The sequence below is a fragment of the Trachemys scripta genome, chromosome 14 (assembly GCF_013100865.1).
Source record: "Trachemys scripta elegans isolate TJP31775 chromosome 14, CAS_Tse_1.0, whole genome shotgun sequence".
Taxonomy (NCBI): Eukaryota; Metazoa; Chordata; order Testudines; family Emydidae; genus Trachemys; species Trachemys scripta.
This window is the reverse complement of record NC_048311.1, coordinates 12480385-12505774: the sequence shown is the minus strand read 5'-3', so window position 1 is coordinate 12505774 and position 25390 is coordinate 12480385. Positions and strand designations below refer to the sequence as shown.

General features: G+C 47.8%; 1 protein-coding gene across 4 annotated transcripts in view; it reads right to left on the bottom strand.

The window, feature by feature from the left end:
* NTN1 (netrin 1) overlaps positions 1-25390 on the bottom strand; it is a 267394-nt gene that overhangs the window by 226824 nt on the left and 15180 nt on the right. Inside the window, exons 1-2 of one of the 4 annotated variants that reach the window (XM_034789681.1) lie at positions 15253-15782; positions 13781-14823 (exon numbers count right to left, since the gene is read on the bottom strand). In XM_034789681.1, the coding sequence (XP_034645572.1) occupies positions 13781-14798 (1018 nt within the window). In that variant the 5' untranslated portion in view covers positions 14799-14823; positions 15253-15782. Of the gene's footprint in view, positions 1-13780; positions 14824-15252; positions 15783-25390 lie in introns of those variants that run through there. The other 3 variants (XM_034789680.1, XM_034789678.1, XM_034789679.1) reach the window with 3 other exon arrangements.

Below are 25390 nucleotides of genomic sequence, written 5' to 3'. Positions count from 1 at the left end.
AGGCACCCGGGGAACTCCTTGGGGAAAAATACAACAGACCTCAAATGCTTGTGTAGAATTACAGCCAGATCCTCAGGGGGTGTCAATCAATGGAGCTCTGTTGAAGTCAATGGGGCTAGGCTGAGTGACACGAGCTAAGGATCTGTCTCAGAATAGTTTTTCTACTCGGTTTGCCCTGAAAACTTTTTCCCAGCAGCAACAACTGAAATACTAAAGTCCAGCCCCAGGTTCACTGGAGAGGAAGCTGTTCATTGGTAGGATTTTGCATTGACAGTTTTACAAGAGTTTATCAGTCACCCCTCACCCAGTAAGCCTGAGCTGTAGTTTCCCTTTAACTGAGGAACATGGTTACCAGCGGACTGTAGGATACAACTCAGGCATGGGAAGGCTACTGTGGCAAACAAGGCTATCTCCGGCCTAATGCAACGAGAGACTTAATGTGCATCTTGTGCCAGCTCCTGTAGCTGAAAAAACAATATGTTTCCCTTTTCACACTGTGATTGCAGTTGTTATTGTTAAACATTTTCTAGGAGAACAAATATATAGAGCCAAAATCTGAGAGGCACAGGGCACCTGCAAGTGCCATTGACGTCAGAGAGATGTGCAGGTGCTTACTTCATCTCACACCCTGGCCCCATAGATTAAGCCAATGGTATGGGAACAAATTACAGAGGTCATGTTCAAGTGCTCGCTCAATACAATGCAGTATATATTTATCTAATCGTGTTTCCCATATCCAAGGCAACAGTGAGGGAATTTTATTCATGTTAATGGGAGTTTTAAAAATGTTTTACAGCAGTTCTTATCTCTAACACTAAAAAAATTAATGAAAAGTTACAGAGCAAACTAGTGGCTCTAATTTACTGATGCTACTAAATCTGTTAAAAGTACATGCAAGATTCCCTGGCCTCTTTCGAAAGCGTTACCATGGTCTAGCAAATATTTGAGCTCAGAAGCCATTTCACTGGTGGATTCTTTCTCTAGCCCCTTCCCGCTATAAAGGACTTGGATGCTTTATAAACAAGAGTTTGGGCTGGCATGCAATTGGCTTGGGTTGGCCAGAAGCTGACAGGAATGGAACAGATCAAATAGTGCAATTTGCAGTGTTGTTGTAGCTGTGTTGGTCCCAGGATATTAGACAGACAAGGTGGGCGAGGGAATATCTTTTATTGGACCAACTTCTGTTGGTGAAAGAGACAAACTTTCGCACTACACAGAGCTATTCTTCAATGCAGAGCAGATGATACCTGAAGAAACAAGGTTGAGAGGGGAGAGCAACACAGAAATATTATGTAACTAACTACTAGCACCTTGGTATGCCCTCTGCAATAGTAAACAAATCACAAGTCCAAGTCTGTACTGAGGCAGGACTGTATTGCTTGAATCACTTTAAAACACTTAAAAAATATCCTATTTGAATTCACCAGGTTGTACATTTAACTAAACTAACGACAATAATATATCTCCAAGCCATGTCCTTTCTCACTCACCCTCCTCTTCCTGGAGTATGTTACCATCTCACTTCCACGCCACATCCATCCTTTAAGCCCTGATTCTGCAAAGAGGTCCACATGCGTAGATCAGGTCTGGAGGGAGTTCCACTGATGTTTGATGGGACTCCAAAAGGGTGAAAGGGTTTAGGTGTGTGGATCCCTTTGCAGAATTGGATCCTTAGATGATAAGCTCTTTGGGCCCAAGACCTGTCTTTTCCATTTGAAGATTCTAATACACTGGTGGGCCCCATGAAATAATAAATAAGAATTAGAACTGGTCAGGAAAAGTGTTTTTTACCCCCAAGGAATATTTTGATTTTTCATCAAAAAGCCAAAAGCCTGAAAATTTATTTTTTTCCAGTTAAACAATACCAAAAATGGAAACATTTGAGGCTTCTCAACTGAATTTTTTTTAGTTTTTGGCCAAAAAATTTTTGTTTTTCAGGTTTTCTGATGAAAAATTGAAAATTTTCAAGGAAAGCAGATACTTTCTGTGAAAATTTTCATTTAGTTGAGAACCCAATTCTCTATCAAAGGAGACAAAAATGTTCCAGTGGAAGATGTCTGACCAGTCCAGTAATAACAAAGCTGACTTCAGGCTAATTCAGGTTTCAATACGGGCGGCATGGCTGGGAACCTGGCATTCTGAACACTGCTGCAATGAGGGATTTCACCTTCTCCACCTACTGAAGAAGATTTCAGAGTGAAGCATGAAGTATCACTCCTGCTGACTTTTTCACCTTTTGTTCCCAACCTCTGTCTGCCTAAGCACAGGTTTGTTACCCTTCAATGCATGTTGCAATTCCCGTCTTTGCTCTCTGGATTTTGATCATGAGCCTGCTGCTGAGTGTGGGATGAGGATTGCTGGGAAGTCGGTGGTGGCCGAATAGGTTTATTATGATTGTTATCTATGGGTGATTATTCCAGGCTGTACGGTCTTGGCAGGGCAGTTTGTTTGTTTTGTTGTGTTTGGTAGGGGATTTTATTTAGAACTGGTGTATTCTAATACATACAGTACCTAGGGCGCTCTACAAACTGAAATACATAATCCCACTTTGAAATGTTGGTTTATAGCAGTTTTACCCTTCCAAAGCACTTGCTTCCTGATAAGTGTAGGGCATTTGTTGGAAAAGATGAACTGGTGTGTAACTCAGAAATCTGAGGTCTAAGATCTGCTCTACACTACAGAGTTAGGTTCGTGCAAGGCAGCTTATGTCAACCTAACTATGGAACTGTCTACAGCTAAATTTTTCTCCTGCCAATGTAACTGCCCCACGACGCCAACTTAATAACTCCACCTCCACGAGTGACGCAAAGTCAAGGTCAATGTAGTTAGGTTGACACAGTGTCAGTGTAGACACTGTGTTGATTATGTCGACTGTTACTGGAGCCATTCCACATTGACCCACCCTGATAGTACAATCGATACAAGCGCTCCTAGTGAGGACGCACACTTCCGACATAAGGAACAAAGTGAAGACATGCACAAACAATGTAATTACTGCAGCAGCTGTATGCTGACGTATGTTAGGTTGACTTAATTTTGTAGTGTAGACATGGCCTAAAAGAGAAAGTGGTGTTTTCTGAAGAATCCTCCAATAGAATTATTAAAACAAATTTAAGCCCAATTCACAGTAGTTTCTGGCATGAACTCCATGAGCTTCATCAGAATTACACACTCATTTCCTCTTTCTTCCTCAAGCTAATTTGGAACAAGAAAAGAAGGTGCGTGTCATATTGACTCCAGGAATGGCTGAATGTGCTAGGGCAGAGGTTCTCAAATTGTGGTCCGTGGACCACCAGTGGTCCACAAGCTCCATTCAGGTGGTCTGCGGATAGTTCCGTCTAAGGTGTGCACCTGGGCTGCCACACACGAGAGAATGAAGGACCACCCACCTAATTAGTGGAGCTGCGCAGGCGTGACTCCACTAATTAGGTGCCTGGACCCTGGAGAAGATGCACGTGTCAAGTGAGGTGGTGGTCTTGGGGGGAATAGGGGGTTGGTGGGAGGGGGCAGTGGGCTGAGAAGAAGGAGTGGGGGGAATTTGGGACATGCAGGGCTGCAGCGGCCAGAGAAAGAGGCGACTTTCCCCAGCTCCAGGGCTGCGGCTGCCGGGGAGAGACAGCCCTCCTTCCCAGCCTCAGCTCTGTGATGGCGTGGCGGGGGAGAGGACACCCCCCCCTCCTTCCCAGCCCCAGCTCGGGGGCTGCCGTGGTAGGGGAGAGAGGGTGAGACCCCCCCTCCTTCCCAGCCCCAGCTTGGGGGCTGCCATGGCAGGGGAGAGAGGGCACATCCATTGCATTAGAAAGGTAAGACTACTCATACGTTGTTATGTTCTTATATTAAAATATGAGTTGTGAGCTTTTATTTGTAGAACAAAAAAACTTTTTAATTATTATTATCATTGTTTTTTTATATAGTGCTTTTATCCAAAGCGTTTTACAATACTAAGCTAATGGTACAAATAACATTTGGAAATATCATTAAGCAGTCTGACAAGACCCTCACCAATTTTCAAGTAGTCCACGAAAAAAAACATTTGAGAACCACTGTGCTAGGGAATGTCCAGGAAGTATTACCAGTTCAAATGTATTGGGCCCTCTTACTCAGGCAAACGGATCTTACTCACACAGGTAATCCCACTGCAGTCAACGGAACTACTCCTGTGAGTAAGGACTTGTGCAAGTTGTAAGATTGGGCTATATTTTAAGTGTTGTCTATAGTGGTGAAGCACATAATGGGGAGTCAGGATTGAATCAAGGGCTTGGCTCTGTGTCATCTTGTCTGTGTGTCATCCTGAGCAATGTTGTGGCCGTGTCAGTCCCAGGATATTAGAGAGACAAGGTTGGGGACGTAATATATTTTATTGGACCAGTTTCTGTTGGTGAGAGAGACACGCTTTTGAGCTTACACAGAGCTCTTCTATAGGTCTGGGAAACTTAGGGCTTGTCTACACTATGGCACTGTGATGCTTCAATGTGGACACTACTTACACCAACACAGAATGGAGAGGGATTCTCCCATCAGTGTAGGTATTTCACCTCCCCAAGAGGCGGTAGCTATGTCAACGGGAGAAGCTCTACTATGGCCTTGGCTACACTTGCAGATTCACAGTGCTGCCATGGCAGCGCTGCCTCGGCAGCGCTGTGAAGCGCGAGTGTAGTCGCGCCGCCAGCGCTGCGACAGCTCTCTTGCAGCGCTGCAAGTACTCCACCTCTCCAAGGGGAATAGCTTGCAGTGCTGCGAGCAAGCGTGCAGCGCTGCAGGCGCTGATTACACTGGCGCTTTACAGCGCTGCACTCGCTGCGCTCGGGGGGGGGGGTGTTTTTTCACACCCCTGAGCGCAGCAAGTGCAGCGCTGTGAATTGCCAGTGTAGCCAAGGCCGTGGTCAGTATAATTACATTGCTCAGGGGTGTGGCTTTTCACACCCTTGAATGACATAGTTATACCAATATAGGTCTGTAGTGTAGACCTGCCCTAATTTTCCAGTGTAGACCAGGCTTAAGTGTAGACAAGCACTTACTCGGAGTGTCACAGTTAAATACAAGATGGAACAGATTGTTTAGTATAAGCAGTTATCACATATTTCAAGGAATCATTCAAGGTGAAGTGGCCCATTATCACCTCTCCAGTCATAAGGAGAAAAGGAAGAGGGTTGTTAGTGAGGTTATAGATTATTGTAACAATGTCTAGCAAAGATATGAATTTAAGCTCCTAGATTCATGGTTTAAAATTGTTGGGCAGGTTTCCTCTGAGAATGAGGACACTGGATTTATGGCTTATTATAACCCTCTAACAAACTCCCCAGCTCCCTATGACTGTCGGGGTGTTAATGGACCACTTCACCATGTGTTAACTACTTATGCTAAACAATCTGTTCCACCTTGTAGTTGGCTGTGACACTCTGAGCAAGGCTATGTCTACACTGCATTTTGTGGTTAAAACTTCTGTCGCGCAGAGGTGTGAAAAAACACCTCCTCTGAATGACAAAAGTTTTAACCATGAAAAGCACCGGGGCGGACAGTACTTCATCGTTGAGAGCCGTGCTCCCATTGATGAAGCTACTGCCCCTCATTGGGAGTGGTTTTATTGTGTCGTCAGGAGAGCTCTCTCCTGGCGACAAAGAGCAACTACACTGTGTACCTTACCACAGCGTGGCTGTAGCAGCACAGTTGCACCGTTGTAAGATGTGCAGTGTAGACATAGCCTACGTTTCCCAGACTTCACAAAGAACTCTGTGTAGCTCAAAAGCTTGTCTCTCTCACCAACAGGAGTTGGTCCAGTAAAAGATATTACCTCACCCACCCTATTTCTCATCTTGAGCAAATCATTTCATATCCCAGTGACTATTTACCGATCTCTAAAATAAGGACAATAGCACGCATCTACCTTACAGTGGTGTGATCTTAGTTAGGAGTGAAATTTACGCTAGGGAGCAGAAAGAACAGGAGTACTTGTGGCACCTTAGAGACCAACAAATTTATTTGAGCATAAGCTTTTGTGGGCTACAGCCCTCTTCATCAGATTCATAGCGAGCAGATTATTCTATAATTATCTTCTACAGGGTTTCTTGCACCTTACCCTGAAGCATTTAATACTGGCCACTTTCAAAGATAGGATATTGGACTAGATCAGGGGTCGGCAACCTTTCAGAAGTGGTGTGCCGAGTCTTCATTTATTCACTCTAATTTAAGGTTTCGCGTGCCAGTAATACATTTTAACTTTTTAGAAGGTCTCTTTCTATAAGTCTATAATATATAACTACATTATTGTTGTATGTAAACTAAATAAGGTTTTTAAAATGTTTAAGAAGCTTCATTTAAAATTAAATTAAAATGCAGAGCCCCCCGGACCGGTGGCCAGGACTCAGGCAGTGTGAGTGCCACTGAAAATCAGCTCGTGTGCCGCTTTCGGCATGCGTGCCATAGGTTGCCTACCCCTGGACTAGATGAACCAATGCTCTGATACGGCAATTCCTATGTTCCTAACAAATGCTTGTAAAAATGCTTTGAGAATCTTTGATTAAAGAACTGTATGCATGGAAAGTGGTTAGTTTTGGGGATGTTTCTTATGGGTAAGAAAGCTATTTGGGATTCATGTAACTATAAATTAGACCCATAGAGCAATGTAATGTGGTGATTGTACATTGTACAACAGACATAGAAAGAAATTATCATGATGACAGGGAAGAAAATCAAATCAAGTGAACTTTTTGAAGTGTAAACATATAAGACTATTAAGGATGTGATCTTGAGTTAATCCCAAGACATACATTCACTTAATAAAAAACATAGCTCATTTTAGGGGGAAAAATAGGTACCAGCTGTGGTGAGAAAGGCTGGCATTCCCCAAGAAGGAGAGATGATTTTCACTGCCTTTCCAACAGCCACATTGGGAATACACATTTTAAAGCACCTTATTCTGTGTCTTCTTTTATCTTCGGCCTTAGGCCGGAGAGAAGTTTCGGTGATTGCTTTTAAGAAGTAAAATACTCAGCGAGACCAAAGGAAAGAAACTGGCTTATTGAAATGGCAGCTCTGGCATGACAAAGGCAGTGCAGCATGGCAGAAAGGGGCTCTCTTTAGCTTGTGGCAAGCCTGGTATATTGTTCATGTGAATAGCTGGAGGATCCTGGTCACTAGGTGTTAATGGGAATCCCAGCAGTGGCTCTGCTCCAGATGTTATAGGCTAACTGAGATAAATGACAGCTCTATACTGTTTACACATTTAAACAGCACTTACTAGCTTCACACTAGGGACTTGGAGATGCTATTTCCCACGGAGACCCACTGGCTAATCATGTTGCACCTGTTAACTCCTTCATTGCTGCTAGTCTTTAATCTACCCGGTTATTTCGATGCAGGTCATTACTCTTGTTAAAAATGAAAGTTATTCAGAACTCCATAGAGTTTGGGGTTTCACACCCGGGGCGGCTCAATGTTTTTTGCCACCCCAAGCCCGGCAGTCAGGCAGCCTTCGGCAGCATGCCTGCGGCGGTCTGGTGCTCACACGGATTCAGCGGCGTTTCTGCGGGTGATCTGCCGGTCCCGCGCCTTCGCCATACCCGCCGCCAAATTGCCACTGAAGCTGCGGGACCGGCGGACCTCCCACAGGCATGCCGCCGAAGGCTGCCTGACTGCCGCCCTCATGGCGACCGGCACACTGCCCCCCGCAGCTTGTCGCCCCAGGCACGCGCTTGCTGCGCTGGTGCCTGGAGCCGCCCCGTTCACACCACGCACAGAGCACAAAACCAAAGAAATCCAATTTCACAATAAGAGGAGGAGCTAGACCATGCTTCCCTGTAGCCCTCAGATTTTTAAGGCCAAAAGAGACCATTGCGATCATCTAGTCTGATCTCCAGTATAAAAAGGCCAGAGAAATTCCACAAAATAATTCCTAGAGCAGATCTGTTAGAAAAAAATCCCCTCTTGATTTAAAAATTGTCAGTGATGAAGACTCCACTACAACCATTGGTAAATTGTTCCAATGGTTAATTACACTCAGCGTTAAATATTTACACCTTATGTCCAGTCTGAATTGTCTAGCTTCAGCTTCCAGCCACTGGCTCACATTAGACCTTTCTCTGCTAGACTGAAGATCCTGTTATTAAATATTTGTTCCCCATGTAGATACTTATAGACTGCAATCAAGTCACCCCTTGGCTGTCTCTTTAAGTGACATAGATTGAGCTCCTTGAGTCTATCACTATAAGGCACGTTTTCTAATCCTTTAATCATTCACATGGCTCTTTTCCGAACTCTCCGCAATTTATCAGTATCCTCCTTAAATTGTGGGCACCAGAACTCAACACAATATTCCAGCAGTGGTCACATCAGTGCCAAATATAGAGATGAAATAACCTCTCCCATTTGAGATTCCCCTCTTTATGCATCCCAGGATTGCAGTAGTTCTTTGGACCACGATATCATATTGGGAGCTCATGCTCAGCTGATTATCCACCATGACTCCCAAATCTTTTTCACAGTCCCTGCTTCCCAAGATAGGATCCCCCATCCTGTAAGTATGCCTGACATCCTTTGTTCATAGTGGTATACATTTATATTTAGCCATATTAAAATGCATATTGCTTGCTTGCGCCCAGTTTACTAAGCAATCCAGATTGCTCTGAATCAGTGACATGTCTTCATCATTATTTACCATGCCCACAGTTTGTGTGTCATCTGTAAACTTTATCAGTGATGATTTAATGTTTTCTTCCCGATCATTGATAAAAATGTGAAATAGTGTAAGGCCAAGAACTGATCTCTGTGGGACCCCACTGGAAACACACCCGTTCAATGACAATTCCCCATTTACAATTACATTTTGAGACCTATTAGTTAGCCAGTTTTTAATACACATGATGTCTATTGTATTAATTTGATATCATTCTAGTTTTTTAAAGACATAGGGCCAGATTTGCCAGCAAGCTCTGGCTGCTATGTGCTGTGCCATTGACAGAAAACAGCCATCAACCCAGTTTAACTGGTCAGAAAAGAGGTTAGGTATTGCGAAAGTGGGACAAAGCAGTCAGAGTGCAGAGGTGAATCTGGGCTCCGCTCCCTTTGGCCACTTCTATACCCTGGCAATTCCATGGACTACACTGGAGCTACTCCAGATTTACACTGTGAGTGGGATCAGAATCAGGCCCTCAGGGATTGGTTTTACCACCTCCTTTGAAGACTTGGGATTTGGTGTCCTCAAACAGGTTAATGCCAATAAGCCACTTTTTACACCAGGGTAGAAATTGTAAGCATAAAAACCAAGGATTTTGTGTAATGAGCACGCTCAGGGTAAAGAGACAAACCTTTCCCTTTGTAGTCATTCTTCTCCTGTGTATTTAATCTTCCTTGTATTCCTGTGACCCAGGATTCTATTAACTTCCACAGTGCGAATTAAACACTAATATTATTCTGCATCAAAGCTATTCCAATATACTCTACAGAATTATCTTCAGCAGCAAAGCATTTGAGTCCTGCAGCTGAGAGAACAGTCAAATAAAGAGCACTCTCATACAGCTCTGTTTGTGTCATTATTACCATTGTATCACAGGTACACACTACCAATAGATAAACTGAACTACAGGGCACTAAAGAGCTCATTTCACACAGCCGTCTTTGGTGTGGGGTTTAAATTACAGCTGTGTTATGCAAATCCATGGTTTCGGTTGCAGAACTAGTTTTCATAAACTATAGCCCAGCCACAGACTTGGGAAGATCTCGGAGCATTTGTCTTGTGTGATTTATTTTTAATAATAATTTTCAGCAAAAAATTCAATGCTGAAGTGGCACATAGGAAGTTCCAAATTTCATAGGAAGTTTATTAAAACCCCAGTCACTCATTTATGAAATATAGCTTCTTGTCTTCAGTCTGTGAAAACCAATGGTGCCTAAAATTCACAGGGATCGTCAATACCCCTTCCACAAGCCTCAACTCATCCGGAATAGAATATCCATTAAAAGAAAGATCAGTACTACCACTCTTTCAGATTACACACACGTGTGTATAGATGACATATACCTACATACACACATTGGACTAGATCCTCAGATGGTTTAAATCGGCACAGTTCAATGGACTTTAACAGAACTCTGCTGAGTTACCCCAGTCGAAGATCTAATGCACGGCTGAATGAAAGATTTCCTGTATTCTCCTGTCACCAACCCTGAAATATTATATTTTTCTCTTTCATGCTGTTTAGGATTATTTCTGGAAGAAATTCCAAGTTTCACTAAAGAGAATAATCTAGCTTTCCTACATCCATGAGTAATTTTTTTATTGTATACACACATACATTGGTAACTGCTCCACAATTAAGACTGTGTTGTGATTTCCATTTAAAACTGGACTAAACTCTTCTTTTTCTATCTATCTATCTATCTATCTATCTATCTATCTATCTATCTATCCCCATACACCACATCTATCTATCTATCCCCATCCACCCCATCCACCCCATCTATCTATCTATTTTTCTATCTATCTATCTATCTATCTATCTATCTATCTATCTATCTATCTAATCTAGTAGATTGATAGCAGAAGAGAGAGAACGCATGTATGTTGGCAGAGTAGAATTCTACTAAAATGTAGAATTTACATGTATATGGAGCTAAGGTTTAGTAAAGGTTTTGCAAAGCACATATATCTGCATTTTGTATTAATCTTGAAGTATCTTAGCTGTATTAATTTGCTAAAGGAAGAAGACTTAGTGAGCCAAATAACCCTGTGCATTGCCAGTATTTTTCTTTGTTATTATTCTTGGTGTTCAAGAGGAAGACACAGAAATTAAATACTCTTCAAAGTCACATCTGATTATGATTTAAGCAAAGGAAAAACAAACTGTTCGGAGATGCTGCACAATGTTATTCTTATCGCTGGAGCGGAATATTTTGACAGGGCAAGTGATATATACTTTCTTTGTAAATAATGTGATTAAATATTCACAAATGACAGAGGCACTCAGAAAAAGTTTCCTTCCAAGGGCTAGATTCTGTTTACGGTGCTATAACCCGAGAGGAATGCCATCAATGTCAATGGAGTCACAGTGGTGGAAAACCGGTGTAAGGAGGATCAGAGACTTATGTATCATCAATGGCTAGAATTTGCCGCATAAATAAATAATACAGCATTAAGGCACTTTTAATAAAAGAGGTCCTCAGCTAGTGTAAATCAGCATAGCTCCACTGACTTCAGCAGAGATACTCCGATTTACACCAGCTGAGAATCTACCCAAGATACGCAAGTGCTAAAACACATGTGATGCTGCTGAAGCATTTTATAAGTGAGTATTGTTATATGTTAACTAGTCTTGGAATGTGGCTCAGATGACAAGTAAAAATGAGTTATAGCTGAGTCTAAGTTTAATCTCTGGTGGGCAAGTTTTCATACCGCAGCATTACCAGTGTGTGACATGACTTTAAGTCTCTGGCTAGAAGACCCCAAAGACTAGAATGGTAGAACTGGCTGGGGATTTTTCATAGGAAAATGCTGATTCATCACAACTGAAACTTTTCATGGAAATGTATGAGAGAAAAAGATCCACCACAGAAAAGCCATGGCCCAGGAGCTAGGGCACTCACTTGGGTCTCTCACATTTTAGGTGAGTGTCCAAACCACGGGGCTATTTTGGGGTGAGTCTCACTCACTCTTGCTCTCTCTGATTTTTTGCACAAATATTTTGAAAGGACTAGTTTTTGCTTCAGTGCAGAACAAAAACAAATGCTGAAACCTATCTTTTTTTTTTCTTTCTGGCCAGCCCTGTAGAATAGGGTTCCTAACAGGGTCAACTTTAAGATGTATTAATAGGATGTGGGGTATGGGATTATGCCTGGAAAGGGGGGGGGGTTGTAGGTTAGATTAGAAGTTTACTGGGAGTGAGGGTCAAAAGTGAAAGTTCCTGCAGGTTAGAATTTAGGTGAATGGGCAAAGCTGAGGGAAGGTGCCCTCAGGACAAGAATGGGAGGGGGTTTGCTGCGGGACAGGATTCAGGTGCATTGGCAGAGATGTGGGGGACTCAGGACAAGGGAGTGCTGCAGATCAGCATTGGCAGAGCTGGAGGCAGGAGCCTCAGGATCAGACTATAAGGGGGTGCTGGAGATCATGAATAAGGTGCATGCCAAAGCTATGTGGGAGCCCAAGAATGGGACAGCAGGGCATGCTACAGGCCAGGAGAGAGGTACTTCAGCAAGAACTGTGCAAGTCATGGGCTAGGAGAGGAGGGGTTCCTCTGAGTGGTGTTTGATGAGCTATCTGTGCCCACCTTATACTTGCCAATTTCTCACTCACTTGTCTTCTTGAATGTCAAAATCACCTTTTAAAGGGAAAGGGAAAGCTGGGATGGGTGAAGTCTTCCTAACGGCTCCAGGAATATCTGCCCCTTGTCTGAGAACATGCATCTACACACCACCAACCACACAGCATCCTCCTGCCTGTCATTTTCAGGAATGACCCACGCCAGAATATTGCAGCACTGCCTATAAATACACTAAGAATCTTTCTTGAATGATAACCTAGATTATTGGAATTGTTTACAGCCAAGAGGATTTATATTTCTTGCCTCAGACCTGGTGAAATAAATCATCCCTCAAGCACACTGCTGTTTCTCATTTCAGCCTTGGTCCTCATTCAAGTCCCTCATTAGAGACCCACAGTATTATTGGCTTGGCCAGTGTTTCTGCCTGAGACAGAAATGACACAAGCACATCAACTCCACACAAACCCTCCTTTGCTCTCTCCTATTCATGGATCAATTGAAGGCACTTCACAGGGCTGGGACAACATCTTCAGAGGGAGGTGCTGCTTTAATTAATTTCATATAAAGTCAGCTGGAGAAAACACCACCTACTGTGTTCTCAGAAGGAGACTCATTGCCAGAGCTCTGTCAGTTCTTTGGAGCTATAAAGCCACTGAAACGTTTCTGATGCACAGCTTTATGAGCTGGAGGCTTCTGAGCGAGACTATAACAGTCTGCCTTAAAAGCCGCCTGGATGGCCCATAACCGAGGAATTATTTACATTTAGGCAGGACTAGAAAGTGACCCTGCCCTTCTGGAGCTGTCATTAGCTAAATATTTACTAACAATCCCAACCTCGCGCACGTCTGAATGCAATTCATTTCAGTCAGGCTTGTCCGTGTATAGTCTGAACTAACCGATGCAATTGCTCCCAAGGCTCAAACTCCTCTGCACCGCAATTTATGGTGAGGCACCTGTGTAGCGTGGGTTGGGGCCTTAGTCTGTGCCCGGTAGATGTGTCACTAGGAGGCTTATTCCCAACCCAGAGCGCATGAGACATGACCTGTCCCGGCTGCAGCGGGTTATGTGATCGTGGTGAGACGGGACAAGGCGCCTTTCTGCCTGGGCTTTCCCCAGCCATCTCTGACCCAACAACGTCAGCATGCGGGGCACTAAGCCCGACTCCACTGGAGCCTTCCTCTCGGCCAGCTAACACCTGCTAGCAGCTTGGGGGGCCGACGCCGAGCCCTCTGATCTGCCTTCCTGCCTCCCCGAGCCCCCGGGGCACCGGGCATGGGAGCAGGGGGGATCAACGTTCACCCAGGGCTTGGCCAGGGTCGGCGGAGCGTCTCCTCCTAGATCTCAGGGCTGGAAGGGAGGCTCCATGCGAGGCTGGCTCTTCGCCCGCTTGCGAGTCTCCCCTAGGCCAGCGGCCCGCGCCATGCGTCCCGTGCTCTCCGGGGTCCCTTCGGCCAAGTACACCCGCCTCCCCACGCACCCGGGCCCCTTAGCCCCGGCGCTCTCGGGCCGGGGCCGGGGGCTTGACTTACCCACGCACTCGTTGGCCTCCCGGGCCGTGGCCCGCTGCCAGGGCCGGTCGTAGTGGAAGGGCTTGCAGCGGTCGCACTCGGGCCCGGCCGTGTTGTGCTTGCAGTCGCAGACCAGGTTGTCGTCGCGGTCGCGGACGCAGCGCGACGCGTGGCCGTTGCACTTGCAGCGGCCGCCCACCTGCAGGTCGGAGACGGCGTAGAAGTAGGAGTCGCGGGCCAGCTCGGAGTCGTCCTCGTTCTCGTCGCCGAAGGTGTGGAGGCGGCTGAAGGCCACCTTGATGTCGGTGGCCGTGACCCAGTCCTGCAGCACGGGCGAGTTGTCGAAGTCGTGGGCCGAGGGGCGGCCGTCCAGGGTGCTGAAGGCGATGAGGCCGCCGGCCAGCGGCCGCATGTCGGTGTGGGAGTCGGTGCAGATGGCCTCCTGCTCGTTCTGCTTGGTGATGGCGGCGCGGCTGGGCTTGGCGTACATCTTGCGGCACTGGGCCGAGTAGAACTGGAAGGGCACCCAGCTGCGGCCGTAGTCCATGGACTTGTAGATGGCCATGGACTCGGGGCGCGGCGAGCAGAACTGCAGGCTCACGTAGGTCACCTCGAACTTCTTGCCCAGCGAGAGGGTGAGCGTGACGTTGTGCGGGTGCTGCACGAAGTTCTCCGACTGCCAGCACGTCAGGTTGTGCGGGTTGTTGAGGTCGGTGAGGAAGGCGGGCGGGTGGGCCCGCCGCGGCTCCGAGGCGTTGCAGAGGTGGCAGGTCCGCACGCGCTCCTCGCCCTTCTCGCTCACCACGCAGTAGCGGGCCGGCGGCCGGCCGCAGGTGCTGGACACCTTCACCTCCTTGCCGAAGGCGGAGTTGACGAAGTCCGGGATGCACCGCCGCGGGTGGCCGTTCTCGTCGTAGCATGGGTCCGGCTGCGCCGTCTGCACCGCGAACATGCTCATGCCGTAGCCGCCGCGCGCGCCGCCCGCCAGGCACCACAGCGACACCAGCGTGACCAGAACCCGCCAGCACTTCCCGGGCATCCTGCGGGCGCCTCCTCCGGGGAGCCTGGGGGCAAACACAGAGAGAGAGAAGCGGGGAGGTGAAGCCGCCGTCACAAACCCAATTGCTCCGCTACCCAGGCCGGGAAGGGGAGGCTGCAGCCCGGCAGATGGGGCGCGGAGCGCAGCCCGGCCCGCTCTGCAGGGGACCGGCTCTACAAGCCGGGCGCTTCCCATCCAGCGGGATCGCTGCCCAGGCAGCGAACGGGAAGAGCCTCCCGTGCCAGGGCACTGCCCAGGAAACCCAGACTGCAGCCCGGCGGGAAGCTGGCGGGTTGGAAGGAGAACTTTGCGCCTGGAGGCAGAGAAACCCTGGCTGGATCAGAAGCGCAAAGCGACCCTGGCCTCCTCTCCCAAGCTAACCCCCGCCGCTAAGGCTGGTGGCTTTAACCTCCCTGCAGCTGTAGCCATCAGAGACCAACAGGTGGGACGCTACCTTCTTCGCTCGTTTGGTTTTCCTCCTGAGGCGCAAGAGTAAAGTTTCTGGAGCTCCCGGGGAAGGTGGCACGGACAGCCCGTCTTCAAGCTCTCAGCCGAGCGCTCCTGGCTTGCGGAGTGGAAGCGCTGGATGCTAAACGGTGTGTGGTTCAAAGAGCCCAGAGCATTCCCATCCTCAGACCAAAAAAAAAAAAAAAAAACAACACCCACAACACCCTAGTGGCGGGGCTCTGTCCTTCCCTGCCTCCCTCTCCGCGCCTTGCAGAGAGCCTGAATGACGTTCCCAGCTTCTGCTGAGTTTGAGGTCATCTTAAAGGAGTGACATTCCGCTCACACAAGGAACAGAACAACGACATCCACTGGTAGTTTATCAATAGGATGGGGAGGGGGGGAACCCAGGCAAAGCATCTAATTTAGAGAGATGGGAGAGGAGCGCGTGTGGGAGGGAGGGGACGGAGCAGACAGAAGGAATCGGTGCGAGCAGGCTCTTCACATCGACTGTTTGAAAGCAAAGTTTTACAGCGGAGCAAAGACGAACTTTAGGCAAAGGAAGAGAGGAGCCGAGGCAGGGGGAGGGGTTTGACGTTCCCACCCACTGCAAAGGCAGCAGGATCGGGCCCTGCTTTCTTCCTTTGACAGTGGCAAGGACCTTCCTCGTGCTCTCCCTTGTGGAAGTGCTGGTGTGTTTGGGGGTGCCCTCAGGCACAAACTCTGCTCTCGGTTACTCTATCGGCTCCACAGGGGGTTGTACTGGGGGTCCTGAGGGGATCTGGCCGTAAGCCTTTAGCTCCTCGTTAGGTCCTTATTGTTATTTACCTCTGCACTCTGTCCGCAGAGCGAAGGGTTTGTGTCACGCCAGGCACGGGGTGTAAACAAAAAGTCAGAGCGGAGCTTTCTGCAAGTCTGTTCGGGAAGCGATTGGGAAGGAGCAGCTGCGCCTGTTCAGAGGGAGCCGGGGAAATAACGTGTAAATAAACAAGCAAGTGCTGGGAGGGGGACTGTGCTGGTGTCTGAGGTTGAGAAAAGCCTTAGCACGCTGCTGAGTCCGTGGGAAGAGGAGTCTACAGAAGCTAGAGCGGAATCGGTACCTATCGGCTTCAGTGAAGACAGGATCGGGCCCTTTCCACCCAGGATTCAGTCCCGCTCTTCGGGCTCAGGCAGAACTTTCATCAGCTGCTCTGACAGAGCTTTCCCTGGGCGTTTTGCCCCAGGAAGGAGTGCAGGATCGGGCCCTTACCATATAGCTGTGCTCTCAAGGACAAATCTTATGCAAGGACCTATGGGGCACTCGGTGATTATACTGGGCGAGCCGGCACGAATTGGTAACTTTTAAGGTAGAGAACAGAGGCAAATCTGCCCCGCTGGGAGTAGTCAGAGAGTCTGGGAGATGACAGGGACCCTAAGGCCTTGGCTACACTGGCGCTGTAAGATAGGATCCACCCAGATTTATAGCGCTGGAAATATCCACAGGCACTAGCAGAGCACCGGAGCCCCTCTGAGGCCTGGGCAGTAGGGTCTTGGCAGCCTCACTGGTTCCCGTCTCAGGTATATTCTCCGGGAGCCCATGGTCCGGGTGAAATAAAAAACACCTGCTAGGAAATTGTATGGGGGGAGGGGACTTTTTAAACTGCGTAAAAGAAGTTCCCAGCGCCTGTTGGGGGGATTGGGTCCTGGCAGGACAGGGCCTCTCGGCCTCCTACCGGGAAGATGCCAGAGAGAGGCGCAGATTTCAACCCGGAGGCTGCTTTCTGAAACCCGGCTAATCACTTTATTCCCCCCCCACACACACACACACACAGAATCAGAGCGCTTCTTCAACCCCCATCGCTTTACACACACACACACACACACACACACACACACACACACACACACACACACACACACACACACACACACACACACACAGTACCTAGGCGCGCTGTATAAAGTTCAACGTATTTGTGCCGTTAGTCAGGGCACTTTCCATGGTGGAGGTCACTTTGCTGAAGGTGCCGAGGATTCATTTATGACCAGGGCCGCCCCAGTTATGAGGGCCCCTGCAGACTGGCTCTTCCCCAAGAAGCCCCTTTTAAGCCAGTTGTGGACGCGCGGACAATGGGCGCTTATTGTATTGGTAGCGCAACGCTTGCTCCTGCACCCCTTGTTCACCCCCAAACTCCTCTGGACTCCAATTCCCCCTGTGCCGGGTGTTTTGGCGAATTGTTACCTCGCTTCAGAACAGCTACGAGCGCTAATGATGCTGCATTAGCAAATGCAAGGGCTCCTGCCGGCATGGGAGGGGAAAGGTCTAAATCAACCACTTGTTTGCATCCCGGGGATGAATCACAGCGTGTTTGGGCTTCAGTGAGACACCTGGAAATGCTTCTTGGAACGTTCATTTCCACCGACAAGTCACACCCTGCGGGGCGCGTGGAATGAGCTCCCTGCTCTGCCCTGCCTTCCCGGCTGCCTGTAAAACACAGCCGAGCTCACCCCGTCACCCCGTAGCCCTTTCTTCCAGCTGAGGCTGCATCTCATGCTCGCTCTCAAGTGTGCAAATGGAAGGAAGCCCCCAGACTCCGCATCTGATTCCTTATCACCTGTGCTCTGGCTTTGGTAGTTCCTCACTAATTAAACACACCGGATTATATTACAATGTAGATTATACAATAGAGGTGTCCTTTTATTTAACAAATGATCATTAATAACTAATAAATAATCATAGTTCATAGTTTCATCCTGAAACAGTGAAACATATCTATATTCTGAATGAACCTATGAACGTGTTATTAATACACTAATATTGATATGGTGTGTGTATTGTGAACAGCGTTTCACTCTTTCTTACTGAATCTCCCAGCTCCTGGGACACTGATTACAGGTAAAGAAAAAGCCACCAATAACTTAAGAACAAAGAGAAGAATGAATCAAAATGAGATCAAGGGACAGGCCCGGGTGACTTTCTATGGAATACTAAGATTTTGGGTGTGATCCTCCCATCCCGGATCACAGAAGATAACTTGGGGAAAGGGGGCTGGACTGCCTGAGTTGTCGCTAAACAGTGCACACTACTCTCTGTCCTCAGCTCACAGCGCGGGACCCCGGCAGGTAGAAGTTATTTTGTCGGTTACAAGCGCGGCTGCCGCTTTAAAATCTTTCAAATCAAACTCTTTCTAAAAGTCACGCGTGTGTCATTTTCATGTAGGCTGTTCTCGTGGGCTGAATTCCCTCCGGTCTCAGTCCCACTTGGGGCCGCATCAGTAGACGAATTCGTCCTCCCGTCCCGTTTCTCTGCCAGACGGATCTACTAACTCCGGAAAGACAAGGGGATTGTTCAAAGTTGGCGTGGGCCGAGCTGTTCTCGCGTGTTCCCCGCGGCTCTCGCTAGTTCATACACACTAGTTGCGTTTGACTCCATGGGGGTGTTCACCCTTAACGGGTTGTTACCTCTCCCTCGCCCTAAACCCAAGATGTCATTCCCGTGTGTTTGGGAACAAGCCCATTCTCCGAGAGCATGCCAATGCTCCGATCCGGGGCGGCTGCTGGGTTTCTGCTCTAAAGCTTGTAGACAAGAATCAGACGCCTTTCGGGGGGGAGGGGGGAGAGGATCAGACATGATTTTGCAGAGGCTCACTGACAAACCCAGAACAATCCCCACACCTTGCCACAGGCCAATAAACAGGTGAGATATCGCTAGACCTAAACGCTGCCAGGCACCAGGAGAGTCCGATCCAAAGCCACTGAGTCCATGGCTGTGGGGCTCTGAGCATCCCCGGGAGATGGCTCCCTGCTGGATAGATGCAGGGGTCGGGGGTGTCCGCAGGGCGGGTGCTGAGCCGAGCGCTCTAGCCGGGTGGGCTTGGCTGCGCACCGCCAGGCTGTCCTCAGTGGGTGCGGGGCTGGCACAGCCCCCCCCTCCCATCCCCAGCGCCCTGCCCGGTTTGCTATCCCCCACCCCAGCTGCGTTCCGCCGAGCCCCTTGATTAAAAGGGCAGTTCTATTTTTCCAACGGAGGTGCCCTTTCTGCGCGGGCTCCCTATGCATTTGTCACTCAATCGCCTGGGCTTTGGCGCTCCGCGAGCTGCCCCTTGTTTCTGCAAACCGCCGCGGTGACAGGCATTGCTCGGCTCGGGGGATGGGGAGCGAGGCGAATAGCCGCCCCTCCCCCCGCCCCTCTCCCCCTTTGAATTCCTTGCCACCGAGCTGAATAAAAGGGGTTGTTGTAAATTGAATTAGGGCCTGATTAATCTGCTCCCGCTCCTGCTCAGCCCAGCGGGGTGGCTTTGGCAGTGCAACCGCTCTCCCTGCAGGGCAGCCGGGCTCCGGCAGCCTGAGCGCAGCTTCCCTCCGGCCCCCAGCCCTCTCCCCCTTGACAGCCCTGCTGCTGGATGGATTTGTTAACAGCCCGAAAGCCTCCCCCCGGGCGCTCTTACAGCTCCATCTCCCCGGGCAGCGCCGGGGCAGGATTACAGGAGCCTCATTAAAAGCCACGTTAACCCAGGACGCGGAATCGCCCCGGGAGTTACAGAGATTTGCCTGTCCCACCCCATATCCCAGCTCCGTGCACACACACCAAGGCAGGGGTACAAGCCCCATTCCCGGAGCCCCCCCCAAAGACATGGCTCTACGGAGAGGCTCCCCCTTTATATGGAGCACATTTCAGGGAGGGGCCCAGCGGCAGGGTCTCTGGGGGGCTGGCTCAGGGAGAGGGGCTGGGGTGCGGGTGTGGGGTTACACTGTCCTCTCTGCAACCACCCCTTTGTTCAAAACATTTTCCAAAGCAACTGGAGGGTGGGGATGTCTCCAGATCGGACGCATCCTGACTTCTACGGGAGACCCGCCGGAGGCTCCCTGCTCTCTGGGTTTCTCCCCCTCCCCCCCCAAAAGGAGCTTGTTTTAAACTTCTGTTTTTAAGCGTAGGGAAGTTTGGGGCTCCCCTGCGCCGAAAGATCCGGTCTGACGGATCCTTTTCAAGTCCGTGAAACTGACACCCAGGCCAGCGGCGTGATCGCGGGCTCGGGGGAGGAGGGGCTGGGCGGTGGGTTTGATGTTAAAATTATAGGTTGCGCAGCGTGGAAGCTGCGGGGTTGCTTAGTTTTATTTTCTCAGCCCCGGTCCAATGACACCTTCACACTCAGTCAAAAGCCGAGCTAGAATTTAAAATACAAACTAGACCCCCCCCATCCCCTCCTGTTGTCTTTGATTTATTTCCCAAGTCAGTAGAGACTCCGGTTTCAAAAGTTTCGTTTGAGACTTTCAAAAGTCTCCGGTCGGTCTAATCTTAAGTGGTCCTGATGCAGTGAAAAGCGTGGCTAGGCACGGGGAGATATAACGTGTAATCGTGTGTATGCAGCGTATTAAATTTAACTTTACACGTGTATGAGGTTTATATATGTGAGTACCAGAAAGTGCATTTACAAAAACCAGGCCTCTTTCTCCCTCTTTACCATCGAAGTAATTTAAAAAAAAAATCATACGAAATGTTACACAATTACCCCGGGACCACCGTCTAATGTAACGGTTCGGAACACTCCGCAATCCGTGTAAACCGGGATGAGTTAATAAGAAGTATGTCCTAGCTAGGTCAGATGGAGGTGCAAAGGGTTTTTCAATCGAGGGGCTTTGCAGACAACATCAATCTGAGCGTGGAGATCGTAGACGCTTTAATAAAAGCCGGCCATTGGAAGCTGCATTTATTGATGAATCCGAGTTGTCCTGGATTTATTTATGTCTATTTTTTCATGCTTGGTCGGCAACCACCATGTAAATGTCAAAGTTTCTAGCCGCTTGTTCGCATCGCTTTACGTCGCTGTGGCTTTATCGATTTGATCCTGTACACATCGCTTTCTCTGGAATAAAATCTTATTCTCAGATTTAAAGGTGTAGAGACAACACAAACAAAACAGCGGCAAATTTAAAAGAGTTTAGTGTACATGCGAGGCCCCGAGACACCTCAGGTTTAAACCAGTTCGCTTGACGGGCCTTTTTATAACTGGAGAGACTTGTGAAGACCTGCCCTTGAAAACGAATGTGGCTGTTTACGAGATTCCCGTGCTTTGTTCTCACGCTCGCTGTGAATGTTGACAGTACTAGTTGGTTTTGCTTTCCAGGGAATTTTTTAAAAGATATTTTTGCTGCAGTTTAGCAAATGCAAAATATTGTAATCTATCCTGTCTGCAATAACTATAATGCCCATTAAGATTAATCGGGGGGAAAATCACTTGCCATCTATGGAAACAATGGGCCCTGAGTTGCAAGCTGGAGTCCCATTGCCGGATCTCAAGCGAGTTTTGCCTAAGGGCCCGATCCTTCAAATCCTTACCCAAGTGAAAAGCAACAGAGGGTCCTGTGGCACCTTTGAGACTAACAGAAGTATTGGGAGCATTTAAGTTAGTCTTAAAGGTGCCACAGGACCCTCTGTTGCTTTTTACAGATTCAGACTAACACGGTTACCCCTCTGATACTTACCCAAGTGAATAGTCCTTGCTCAGGCCATGGATTGCAAAGAGAGGGAGACTCCTCCGGTAGCTTTTCAGCTGGCTACGGGTTTGCCGGATCGGGACCTTCAGGATGCGACCTTATTTAATTAGCATCTTTTTGTTTAAAAAAAAAAGCGACGCACCCGGGGGGCCGGTCCGGCAGTTCACCTAGGACCGCGTGGGAAAGCGCCGCTCAGGTTGGCACTTTCCGATGCAAAATTCCTCCTGGTAACACGAGTGAGCGTTAGGGTGGGCGCTGGAGCCGGACCCCCGGCGGGGGCTGGGGAAAGTGAGTGCGGGGCGGGCTACCCTCAAAACCCCTCCTGTTAGCTCTGGGGGGAAGGGGCTGTCAGGTACAGCTATCCCGCCTCGCTCATCGCTGGAGACAGCACAAAAGGGCCCCTGTTTAGTTGGCCACTTGTCCAACAGCGGCCGACTGTAGCTCACACCCGTTCCCTTTTGATCAGCCCCGTCGCGCGTATCGGAGCGGACCCAGAGGCAGATGCACCCACGCGCGGTTTGGGATAGCCACGCAGAGATCCTCCCAGAGAGGTTAGAAAGCCCAGATATTTGTGCTTAGGAAAGGAAAGGGGTAAGGTGACTGGGCTGAGTGTGTGTGTTTGTGTGTGTGTGTGTGGGGGGGGGGTTAGTGGTACTAAAGGAAGGAGAGACAGCGAGATTTCATTTGTTAGAGAGCAGCAACAAGTTTTCTTTTTTAACCCCCTCCCGTGTAAAGTTAGACCTCAGCGCTCCGGATTCATTCCGTACAAAAATCCATAACAACTGGATTCAGTGACACCCAAGTGCCGAAGTCTGGCAGTACAAGGACGTCAGGATCCAGCCCTTGGTTCCACAATTAATGCAGCACCTTTTAGTGGCATTTCTCTAATTCAGTTAAATAAGTGGCAGGAGCATTTAAGAGAATTGTATTGGTATCGGAGTGAAATCTGGAGAGTGGCGTATCCGCAGGGACGGCGGATTCTAACTTCTACTTCCTCAGTGGCAAACACTGTAAATGGGAAACCTTTGCATAACACGTTCCTATTCATTATACTACAGCTAGTCTTTTAAATACACAGCGAGTGATTTCTTAGGCCAGACAACTCACAGCAAATATTTCTTCAGTTGCCTTCAACTCTAGCATATGTTTCTAGCTAAACTACTCCAGATCACGTTGCTGTTGTTTTTAAAATGGTTGGTTATGAACCTGATCAATGACACAAACCATTTGACACGAAGGATTAACACTCTACTTTCGCCTCCTTCAAACCAAACCTGCAGGAATTCAGGGCCAACCTGACAGCCATGAACAAGGCAGGACAAGATACAGTATCAGAGGGTAGCCCTGTTAGTCTGTATCAGCAAAAACAGCGAGGAGTCCTTGTGGCACCTTAGAGACTAATACATTTATTTGGCCATAAGCTTTCATGGGCTATAATCCACTTCATCGGATGCATGGATGCCCACTGTATTTTTTATGCCATGCACCCGATGAAGTGGGTTTTAGCCCACGAAAGCTTATGTCCAAATAAATTTGTTAGTCTCTAAGGTGCCACAAGGTAGAGTATGTCACACTCTGAAGAGACCTATTTCTCTCCTGCTACTGAATATTCCTCTTGAATAAGATGGCAAAGCACATGACTTGACCGCCTGTATCTCTGCCCTGGTTTCCAGAGGGAAGGCCAGTTCGTTATTTAAATATAGCCTGACAAAGGCTTCGGGGCAACTTTGTGCTGGTAAAACAATGGGAGGTGAATGGAAAGGAGCAGAATGTGGGAATGTCAGGACGTGTTGATGTGTGCTTGCATGCTTGTTTTTTCCCCTCCCCTCCATGAAAAGGGTCTGATTTTCACATCATCTGGATACTTTTAGCTCTCCACAGCAATGGGATGAACTGGGCTGACCTTCCTGGAGGTTTGCTTAGGGACAGAACAATGTTTGTCTTGTCCAAACACTATGAATTACTCAGTGCTCCATGACCAGCCCCACAATCAACTGATACAAATAACATGCACAATTAGGGGAGCCCTTTTAGAAGAGGGAAAACAATATATAATAATAAAGTGCAGTGAAAGGGAGAGGCAGGCTTAATCCAGCCGCTATGGCTGGGCTGAGAATGGGGTGTCTGTGTTTATAGCAGTGTATACAGACAAGTGAGTTTGTGAGTACCTGCTAATATATGCTTTATGGCTGGGGTTTTCAAAGGAGTTGGGTGGCCAAATCCCTATTAATTTCATCAGCTCTTTGGAAATCCAAGACATATGTGGGAGTCTCTTGCTCAGACAAAAAATATTGGGTGAAAGCTTGGCCCCACTGAAGTCAATGGCAAAATGTTCACTGACATCTATAGAGCCAAGATTTCACTCAAAATGGAGTGACAGATTATTTTCATCAGATGGCCTAATAACCCACCACTGGTGGAGGAAGCAGATCCACCTCTGGGTTATGGAGGGTCACCAGTGAGGAGCAAGGATAAATAATGTATCCAGATCTAACTCACTGTACACTTTGTTTACATGGCACCATTTTGACCTTTTCTTCTTAGTGGGCTGGGAATAGAGCTGGGTGAAGTTTTTTTGGTGAATAGTAAATGTGCTGAAAAATGCATTCTGGGGGCACTGAAGCTATTCATGAATTTGGGCCAAACTCAGCAAATAGTTCTGGCTAAAACCCCTCCCTGACAACAACAATTTTTGAAATATCAAAATGATTCATTTTGAAAAAGAAATCAAAATGAATTTCAGAATGAAGTGTTGACTCAAAATGATATTTTCAGAATGGAAAGTGTCATTTTGATCCCACATTTCATTTCACAATATCATTTCAAATCGACAGTCAAAATGTTTTATTTCGATCCACTCACCTCTATTTTTTTTGTTGGTTTTTCATTTCAATCAGAAAAAAAAAAAAAAAACAGGGCAAAAATCAGTTTGGGTTCAAAATGAACAGATTTTTTTGTTTCACCTTCTGAACCAAACAATCAATTATTTGCTTAGCTCATTTGGGAACAATCTGAGTTTTTAGTTGCAGCATCTGGTGCCCCAACAAGGAGGAATAATATGGGAAACAGGATGCTTTGGAGTGTCTGAATATATAAATGACATTTTGGTTGTTTTTTCCTTCCTGTGGGATTTTTAAAAAATTAAATAGCTCCCAGGATTCAAGGAAGGCTTTTCACTCTCCAGTGGTGGTCAGAAGTGACAAAACAACAAGGCAGAAAATGTTTAGATAAGGTTATTTTACAGCTATACACTGGGCAGCGATTCATTGTTACCCAAAGGCATGCAAAACAGTACTTCCTAGATGCATAGATTAACCAATTTTAAGGCCAGAAGGGACCACTGTGGTCATCTAGTCTGACCTCCAGCGTCACACAGGCCATAGATAATTCCAGAATAATTCCTTTTGAACCAGACTATATCTTTAACAAAAACCAAAACTCAGTCTTGATTTAAAATCTCCAGGGACAAAGAATGCTCCATGACCATTGGCACACTGTTTCAATGGTTAATGACCCTCCCTTACGCATATGCAGTGGTGACAGCCACCTGATAAACTGCGTCTACCATTCACCTGTGACTCCTCCCTCTTCACTCTGCCTAGGAATGCAGGGCTTCTCTAACATTTTCAGTGGGTACCACATCCTAAAGGAGATTGCCTGATAGACACTTTCCC